The sequence below is a fragment of the Chrysochloris asiatica genome, unplaced genomic scaffold, assembly GCF_000296735.1.
Source record: "Chrysochloris asiatica unplaced genomic scaffold, ChrAsi1.0 scaffold00117, whole genome shotgun sequence".
Taxonomy (NCBI): Eukaryota; Metazoa; Chordata; class Mammalia; order Afrosoricida; family Chrysochloridae; genus Chrysochloris; species Chrysochloris asiatica.
Genome location: NW_006408635.1, coordinates 6720260 through 6730575, shown reverse-complemented (window position 1 = coordinate 6730575; position 10316 = coordinate 6720260). Strand labels below are relative to the sequence as shown.

At 45.7% G+C, this 10316-nt stretch overlaps 1 protein-coding gene across 2 annotated transcripts in view; it reads right to left on the bottom strand.

The window, feature by feature from the left end:
- ZDHHC14 (zinc finger, DHHC-type containing 14) overlaps positions 1–10316 on the bottom strand; it is a 328836-nt gene that overhangs the window by 61066 nt on the left and 257454 nt on the right. For both annotated transcript variants that reach the window (XM_006868453.1, XM_006868454.1), the window contains exon 3: positions 984–1142. In XM_006868453.1, the coding sequence (XP_006868515.1) occupies positions 984–1142 (159 nt within the window). The remainder of the gene's footprint in view (positions 1–983; positions 1143–10316) is intronic.

Here is a 10316-nt window from a genome sequence, read left to right as displayed (position 1 = left end):
GCTGGCAACTGATCACATGCTTACTGAGGGAAACCAGGTTTGTTGAGAAGTGTGTTCCTTTTGCTTCGGGAATGAGGTAACAGGATTCCCACCAATTTTCCTGGGAACTCAGACTTGTGTCAAACTATAGATCTTCCTGAACATGGAAAAGCTCTCCTTCCATAACTTTGGTCTTCTGCCATCTCATCTCTAAGGAAGATAGACAATGGCTGTGGAAAGCAGGTCCAGACTTAAGGGCTAAGACCCAACGGATAATTCCAAGGAGCTGTGACCTTGGTCAGGGGCAGCTAGGTCCTGGCTTAGAGCAGAGGACCTCTGAGCAGGCGCTTTGCTTCTTCCTGCTTCCTGCTCTGTCCTGGAGAAGGCAGGCCAACAGCAGGAGGCGGTGGTCTCCTTGGCCCCAGAAGACCAAGGCTCCTGACCTCCCTCTTGCTCTCCTTGGGTTTCCTACACCTGAGGAGAGGGGATGGCAGGAGAGAACTTGCTGAGACACCTCCAGCTACTTCCTTCGGGTACATCCAATAAGCGAAGAAGACCTGGCTTTATTTCAGATGCCCTCCGGCCAGGGAGCTCCAGGACCAAGGGCCCACACTTGTGCGGTATGTGTGAGGCATGTGTGGGGGAGGCATGTGTGTGGGAGTTGCAGGAGGCAATAAGAAATAAGAAGAGTTCTAAGTGTAGGCGTAGTGTACAGGATTCTGTTACTGTTGTTCAGTGCCACTGAGTCCGTTCCAACTCATAGCGACCCTGCATAGGCTTTCCGAGAAGCAGCTGGTGGGTGTGAACTGCCCAACCACCAACCTAGTGGTTCGCAGTCCAGTGCTTATCCTAAGCACCACACACACGATCCTGGTAGAAGGCAAAGGCTGAAATATTAACCCTTCTCGGAATTACAGAGAAACACACTCAGGATCCCTAGTACAAAACCTCTACTCGCAGATGGCACCCCGCCCCCCCTCAAGACCACTGTGTCCGCCACTCACCTACGCAGTTATCACAGAGGCTACAGTGGGAGGCACGAGGGGGCCGGAAAATCTTGCAAGTGAAACAGTACTTAAGTTTCACAGTCTGGCCATTGATGATAACTTCTTTGGTTCTGGGAGGTGGGCGGTACCCCCCTGAACTGCTGCCATTGGCGATATCTGCAGACGAGAGAAAAGTACATGCTTAAAATCATCAGTCCACATGGGCTTCGCCCGCCCGCCCCCCGCGGGCCTGGACCATCTGCAGGTGACCACCTGTGAGGGGCACTTGACCCCAGTGCAGTGGGACACAGATGGCCCAACAAATTCATGCCCCAAGACGGGATTCAGGGCCATCACTGAGTAAAGAACCAACGCTCCGCCAGCGGGCTACTGCCAGCTCTTTTCTGAACAGGTGGGTGTGGTCATGTGACCGCGCCAGCCAATGGAGAGCCAGCACAAGTGGTCCCTAAGACATCCACCCCCACCCCTGTCCCAGCCCCCAGGATGACTTTGGAAGCCAAACTTTGAGTTTTTTGGTGACACCTGGCTCACCTGAGGTCCCAAACGAGGACAGACCCTCTGACCTGCAAAGGCACCACCCTGTCTCATTAATTATTGTTGTTGTGCAGAGTCACAGCGCCCCCAGGTGTTACAGAGCAGAACTGACCCACAGGGCTTCCTAGAGCAGAGCACCAGGTCTTTTTCCCTTGGGGCCTGGTGGGTTCAAATGTCAACCAAAAGGTTCGCATTAGAGTGCTTAACCGATGTGCCACCAGGGCTCCTAACCAAACCTATACTGTGGTTAAGCCTTTGAAGTGCTGGGTTTGTTTAGTAATGTCTTCCTGTAACACAAGGCTGAATTCTTCCCTTCCAGTCATGAGACTCAGGTTTGATTCTCTGCCATTGCACCTCCACTACCTCTCTGGCGGTAGAGGCGTGAGTATCAGCGGAACTTCCAGACTACGGCATACAGGAAGAAAGGCCTGGAGACTTACTACAAATCAGTGAATGAAAACCCTGTGGGTCACAATGTTCTGATCTTCAACTGATGGGGATAGCGCAGGACCAGGCAGTGTTTGTTTGGTTCACGAGGTCACTAGGTGTCAGGGCAGCTAACAACATGTTCCTCTCCGATGGTGTACCTCAAATCCAGCCCAGGTGTCTCCTCACTTGGCAGTGGCTTCCTCAAAAATGCCAGGTATAGGATAAGGGGAATATATAACCTCATATGCATGTGAAAGCTGGACAGTGAATAAGGAAGATTGTAGAAGAATTGATGCTTTTGAGTTACGGTGTTGAAAGAGAATATTTAAAGTGCCATGGGCTGCCAAAAGAACCAATAGATCTGTATTGGAAGAAGTGCAGCCAGAGTGCTCCGTGGAGGCCAAGATGGCCAAACTTTGTCTCTCATACTTTGTACATATTGTCAGGAGGGACCAGTCACTGGAGAAGGATATCATGTTTGGTAAGGTGGTGGGTCAGAGAAAAAGAAGAGGACCCCCCCAGCGAGATGGATTGGCCAAGTAGCAACATGAATGTGCTCAAGTGTGGCAACAATTGTGAGGTTGGCCCAGGACCAGATAGTGTTTCGTTCTGTTGTGCATAGGGTCACTATGAGTTGGTACCGACCTGATGGCGCCTAGCAACAATATTTTAAAAGTAATGTTCTTAAAAAAAATCATTAAATGTACACTTAAAAAAATTAATGAGTATTCTAAAAATCATTAAACATATACATTTAAAAATCATTTATATGCTTTGCATCTTGTTTGACTAGCATCTTTATATTGTTTTAGAACCAGGTCTAAATATGTTGAAAATGTGAACATTGAAATGTTTTCAATTTATCCTCCAGACTGATCCTCATCTCTGAAGAGTTTTCGTAACTCCCCTAATGTTCATCCTGTCTCAGACAAATTCAACCAAGTGGCTGAAAATTCAACCAAGTGGCTGAGAATCCGGATTCCACAGAAGGATGAAACACCCAGTCTTACTCTCAGCTAGACCCCTGACAGCCCTTATCAAAGCACACCAAAGCAGTCATTGTCAAGTTGGCTCCCACTCATGGTGGGCCCACGTGTGTGTCAGAGTAGCACCGCGCTCCATACAGTTTTCAATGACTGATTTTTCTTGAAGACTTTTTTGTTTAACTTTTCATTGTGAACTGAGTGAAGGTTTACAGAGCAGAATCATCAGTTTTGCATTTAACAAACCAGACACTTTATTTCATCTCAGTGATTACAGTCCCCTCAGTCACTTAGTCACTTCCTTCCTGGGCCTCTTGTTCCCATTCTTTCTTCTTTTGCCACCTTCTGAATTCTGTCCTGAGGTGAATGCTGCCCTGTTGTTCTCACAGCTGACCATCCTGTGACGTGCGGACCTCGCTAGTGTTGTGGAACCCCCTAGATACCTATCTATTGCTGGGTGAGGACCGAACCACAGGGGGTGAGAGTTCAGTTTCAGGCTTGCAGGGTATCCAAGGGTCCCACCGGTCTCCATCTGACCAATAAGCCTGGTCTTTTTTTGTTATTTAAGTTTTGTTCCACATTTTCTCCTATAGGATAAGCACTAGAACCCAAGGTCAGTTTGAACTGCAAGGTCAAATGTTCCAACTGATCAGCTGCTCCTTGCAAGTCCTATACAGGGTAGCTGTGAGTCAGAACTAACTTGATGACACATAACAGCATTATGAAGTGCCATCGAGTCGATTCCGACCCATAGCGACCCTGTGGAGGGTTTCCGGGGAGCAGGTGGGGTGCTTGAACCATCGACCCTATAGTTCAAACGACTTTGCAGTCTGATGCATTAGCCCACAGCATATAAGACCTTCCAATGTGGTCCCTTTCAGAGCAGTTGGCAGTGGTAGCCAGGTACCATCTAGTACTTCTGGGCTCAGGGTCATGGAGACTGATGGTCACTTGGTCCATGAGTCCACTCATTTGTTTCTAAGCATTTTGAATTTTTAATCCTTCTTTTTGCCTCCAGACAGGGAGAGACTAACAGTTGCCACTCATGGTTCCTACACACAACTGTCTCTGTGGCCTATGTTATGCCAGTTGACCATGGTGACCCCCCCCCCCCCAACGGCTGATTTTTATGAAGCAGATTGCCAGGCTTTTCTTCCAAGGCACCACGGGTGCATTCAGGCCTCTGAGCCTTCAGTTAGCAGCCAAAGGTATTAACCATTCGCACCATCCAGGGACTCCAACAGCCCAGACAGTCTCACCCCAAAGAATGTGAAACAGCTAGCTGTCTATTTCACAACAGGAGACCACAGGTAGGTGGAAAATAAATATTAACACAACCAGTGAGGGCTTTAGCTGAGACTGCTGACATTGACAACGAAGGGGAAGAGACCCCAGTATATAGAGGCAGCCCTGGGCAACTAATTCTTCATAGTGTTTCTCCCTAAACAGAGCTGATGAAATAAAAAAGGGGTTAGTACACACTTAAACGACACAGTATCAGATAGTCAAGGGCCCTGGTATGTCAGCATTAAGTGTAAGATTGCTAATAGTTCAAACGCACCAGCAGCTCCCAGGGAGGGATATGTAACAGTTTGCTTCCATACAGATGACAGACTTTGAACCCATTCGGGTCAGCTCTGCTCTGCCCTACGGTGTCTCTATGATCAGAATTGACTTGGCGGCAGTGGGTATATCAAATAATCCCAGTTGCACCAAACTTTTGTAAATTTCCAAGGCTGGTGGAAGTGAATCCTACTGTCCACTCAGGTCCTTCCCACAAACTCTGCCTTCAGAGAAGAGGGTCTCAACGTAGGTAGGGACTAGGTAGGGATTTTAAAGGCCCCAGGTAGCTTGGTTCCACCCTCAGCGATTCTGTTCTCATTGGTGTGGGGTGCAGTGTGGTGTCAGAATTTTTAAAAGCTCCCAGGTCTAATGTAAAGTGAAAGCTGAGACCCACAATACTTCAGGTTCTCATCACTCAAAATGTGGTCCAGCAAGGTCCACTCTCCCTGGGAGCTTGTCAGAAATGCAGACTCCTGGGTCCCAGCCCAAACCCGCTGAATCAGGATCCACACTTTCTAAGACCCCTAGGGGTTCATGCCCTTTCCAGTTTCAGAAGTACCACTCTATTTCTCATTGTTAGCTGCCACTGAGTTGTGGTGACCCCACATACAACAGGATTGGGCCACTGGTATCCACGGGGCTTTCACGGACTGGTTTTCAGAACAAGATAACCAGGCGTTTCTTCCTACTCTATCATAGTCTGAAAAGTCTGCTGAAACCTTTTCAGCAACACAGCAGCATTTGAGCCTCCACTGACAGACAGGTGCATGGTGGGAAATGGAACCCAGGTCTCCTCTATGCTCTACTTATTAAGTGACATCGTGTTGCTTTCAATTCTCAGTGACCCTGAATAGGGTTTCTGAGACGTGGCTGATGGGTTTGGACGGCTGACCTTGTGATTAGCAGTCCAATGCTTACCCTATAGCGCTGCACCTTCAGAGTACTCATGAATGCACCCTCATCCATACATCACTCCTATGCTTTCTAATTATTCAAATATATTCTCTTGAACGAAAAGGAATGGAAGTTAGCAAGCACAGCTTCACTCAGATGAAGGAGCCACATGACACTGAGCTCAGAGGGTGGACCTGGAGAACCACACTCCCCAGTCCCTACCTGTCTCCTGACAGAATCCACAACTCACAGCTCTGACTTCAGGGCTCCCCCAGGGATACCCACCTGCCCCAGCCTTCCAGAACAGACTACTGGAGGTCTTCAAACTTGAATCCTGGGCTTTGCTGTTTGTTAAAATACCAACCCCAGTGCCAGTGAGCCCTGGTGGCACTGTAGGATAAACACTGGACTGTTAACTGCAAGGTTGGCAGTTCAAACCCATCAGCCACTCTCTGGGAGAAAGGAAGGCTGTCTCTGCTCCTATAAAGATTTACATAGAGGGTTGCTATGAGTTGGAACTGATTCGATGGCTTTGGGTTTGAGTTTTTTGGCTGTCTGCTCCTGTAAGAGTTATCTGAATCCCAATCCATCTGATGGAAATGGTTGTGGTTTTCTGACCTGTCATTTACTTTCCAGAGAAAATGGAAATTTTGGGAGTTGCCTTCCAAACTCCCCAAATGCCCTAAGAGTCCATTCCAACTCATCGTGACCCTATCGGACGGAGTAGAATTGTTTCATAAAGCTTCCAGGGTTGAAATCTTTAAGGAAACAGACTGTCACACCTGTTCTCTAGGGAGATTTAAAAAGCCAATCTTTCAAGCAGCCAGGTACTTAACCTGGCCACCAGGGATCCCAAAAGTTCCACAAGCAGATTGTGAAAAGCAAGCACACAGAACTGCAGAACATCTGAGGGAGAGACAAGGCAGAATCCAGGGCAGGAAGAGTCAGGAGCAACTTCCTCTTTATCTCTAGGATGAGGAGCACTTGGGCTGGAAGAGCAAGAAGCCTGTTCTTTGTGGGATGGCCTAAGAAATGGGGCAGGGTACAGTCTCTACGTCTGCCTGCAGGGGGCGTTCCTGAGCTGAGCCGGGGATGAGGAGATGCCACAAGGGAGCACACGTGGTACATCCTCTAAGAAGCGTGGACAACCGGCTGTGAACTTCAGAGCCAAGGCCAGAGATCTGTGGGAACCAACTGAGTGTCATTTAGGCTGAAATTAATAATTTGGTGCTTCCCTGGCCTTACATCAACCCTGAATCTACCGTCTTTATTTAGCTCCTGCAAACATAGGCAGAAAACTATAAGGTCAGATGATAGGTTAAAAAAATAATAATAATTTGGCTATATCAGAAAAGTTTAAAAGCCAAATTGCCAAAGCAAATATTTTTTAAAAGCAGGAATGACAAACTTGTCAACACAAGAACCACAAGCCTAGTTCAGAGTTGGGGGGGGGGGTGGTATAGAGAGTGCTTACTAGTGCCCTTTAAGCCCAGCTCTCTGGGGCTCCAAGTCCCACAGCACAGCTTGGAAAGATTCAATTGTTGATACAAAGTCTCCTGGAGGCTGGAATTCAACAGAAAAGGAAGCTTAAGAATTACAACAAAAAACAACCACTCTAACTAAACATTCGGAGGCCTTTTCAAATAAAAGAAACAGAAGAATTAGAAGTGATTCTAGGCTCAGATAGGCCAACAAGTAACTGTGGTACCACAGAACTAAGAAGTCAATAAAAATACAGGTTAACTAGTACATACTTCTCGATTTCTACTCTGTTGTTGTGTGCCACTGAGTCAAATTCTGACCCATAGCGACCCTGTATAGGGTTTCTGAGGAGCAGCTGGTGAGCTTGAACCGCCGACCTTGCGGTTCCAACCGACCCCACAGTTCAGCGCATTAACCCACAGCGCCACGCCAGGACTCCTTCTCTGTACTCTATTCTGTAGTCCAATGGAATTCAGTAATGACATTTTATCATGTCAAACTATGGACATAAATTTGTACTGTACAATCCTCATATAATATATAGTTATCTGTACCATCAGAATACTGGTGCTGTAGGATAAGCACTGGACTGCAAGGTGAGTTTGAAACACAGGTTGGCGATTCAAAGTCATCAGCCGCTCCTTGGAAACCCTATACAGGATCACTATGAGTTGGACCCGACTCACTGGCAATTAACAACAATATGTACCAGGACTCCTGGTGTGGCACTGCAGGGTAAGCCCTGGACTGCAAACAACAAGGTCAGTGGTTTGAGCCCACCAGCCTGTAGGAGAAAAATGAAGCTTTCTGCTTCTGCAAAGATAGTCTTGGAAACCCTATACAGCGTCTCTATGAGTTGGAACTGACTTGACGGCACTTAATAACAAGTGTTAAGAACGTCAGTGATGGCATTGGCCCATGGTTTGTGGTGACGCCATGTCCAATGGAATGAAAAGCTGGTCCTGCAACGTCCCCATGATCAGCTGTGGCTCAGATAGGGATGATCTATAGGACTTTCTTGTTCTTTTACAAATAATTTATTGAATTTGGTTGTTGAAAACACATACAGCAAAAATACATCTATTCACATTTCTACAAATTCAATTCAGCGATGCTGACTGCACTCTTCTTCCGCAAACTTTCCTGACTTGTTCCTTCTCATTAACACAAACTTGGTGCCCTTAGGGTTTCTACTGAAACTTTCGAGTTGTTGTGGTCCATTTGATTCCATGCAGATAGATCTTAAAGGAGATTAATATTTAAGGCAGATATTCTTTACTAGCCAAATTAAACTATGGTTAGATTTTAAGAAGTTTTCAGGAGGTTTTTCTGGTTTAAGGTTTAAAGATTAGCTGATGGCAGTAGTTTTTGGTATTCACACTCAAAAGGTTTTCATTAACTGATTTTTGGGGGTAGATGACTAAACTGTTCTTCCTAATCTGTCTTAAGTCTTGAAGCTGTACTGAAACCACCTCATCATCATGTTGTGATGTTGTGTATTGTCAACTGGTCCGACTCATACAGACTTTGTATAAGGTTTTCAAGAGCAGCTGGTGGGTTTGAACTGCTGATCTTGCAGTTACTTGTCCAATGCTTACCATACACTGTCATACTAGGACTCATAGTAGCATGCAAACCTCCACTGAAAGCATTATTGTTGTGGTTAAGTGCCATCAAGTTGAATCTAACACATAGCAACGTTGTGCACAACAGAGCAAAATACTGCCTGATCCAACACCATCCTCACAATGTTACATTTCAGCCTATTGGTCTGCCACTGTGTCAATCCATCTCATTGGAGGACTTCCTCTACTTCACCAAGCATGATGTCCTTTCCCAGGGACTGATCCCAGCTGAGAACATGTCCAAAGTATGAGAGAGCAAGTCTTGCCATCCTTGTTTTTATGGAGCGCTCTGGCTGTACTTCTTCCAAGAGAGATTGGTTTGTTCTGTTAGTCCATGATACTTTCACTAGTCTTCACAAACACCATAATGCAAATGCATCAATTCTTCTACAGTCTTCCTTATTCATAGTCCAGCTTTCACATGTATATGAGGCAACTGAAGATATCATTGTTTGGGTCAGGTGTGTCTTATTCCAATTGGTTAGCCAGGTAGCTCTGTCTTCCAAATTTCTTGGTATAAACCAGTGGACGTCTCCTGGGTTGCATCAGTTTGTTGAAACATTTCAATTTGTTTTCAGACAATTCCTAGTGCCTTGTTTTTCACCAACGATTTCAGTGCAGCTTGGGCTTCCTCCTTCAGTATCTTTGGTTCTTGATCATATGCTACTTCTGGAATAGTTGAGCATCAACCATTTCTTTTTAGTACAGAGACTCTGAATGCCTTCTGTCTTCTTTTGATGTCCCTGCATCATTCAATATTTTGCCCATAGAATCCTTCAGTATTGTAACTCAAGGCTTAGATTTTTTCTTCAGTTTTTGTTTTCTTTTTTGTTGTTTTCAGGTTGAGAAATGCTGAGAGTGCTCTTCTCTTTTGGTTTTCTACTCTAGGTCTTTGCACATGTCATTGTAGTACTTGACTTTGTTGTCTTGAGCTGCCTTTTGAAATCTTCTGTTCAACTCTTTCAGTTCCTCATTTCTCCTAGTTGCTTTAACTTCTGTACACTCAAGAGCAAGTTTCATAGTCTCTTCTGACTCTACTTTTCTGTCTTTTATGCGACCTTTTGTTGTTTTCTCAATGCATGATATTCTTTTTTTTGTAATATATATGTTTTTATTGTGAACTGAGTAATTAGTTTACATGGGAGAACATCGGCTTTATACCATCATTTCACTGCAATGATTATAATCTCCTCTGTGCATCATAATATTCAACAGTATTTGCCTCCATTCCCTTTGTTTTTCTTTTTGGGGTGGGGTGGGGTGGGGTGAGGAGATGCACACAGAAACACTCAGGAATATGTAATGATTTAAATAACTAAAGCCTGCCTCCTGGAATATATAATGATTTAAATTCTGCAAGCCTGCCTCCTGGCCACCAGCACGCAGTCCCTCTCTTTCCATGAATCTAGAGTCCTCAGCTGCTCCCTCTCTCCATGTCCCCATCTCTGCCTCCATCTCTGGTGTCACTGCTTCTCTGGATAGGGTCCCACATTCTGCTCATGCTTTTCTCCCTTGATGGTCCTAGAGTCCTCCGTTCCTAGACTGTAATATTAACTACTCCCCACTTTTTGTTACAAAACTTCTACTTTTACAGTTGTGACAGTTGCAATTAGTCATGGTAACAATTACTCACTACTGAATCATAAGAATCTTATCCCCATCTCTTTTCACCAGACCCGTCTATAGCTAATAGTTAAATATGTCCGAAGCAAGGAGCTCTGGTAGCATAGTGGTTATGAATCAGGCTACGAACCTTAAGGTCAGCAGTTCGAAACTACCAGCTGTTCCGTGGGAGAAAGATTAGGCTTTCTGCTCCCGTA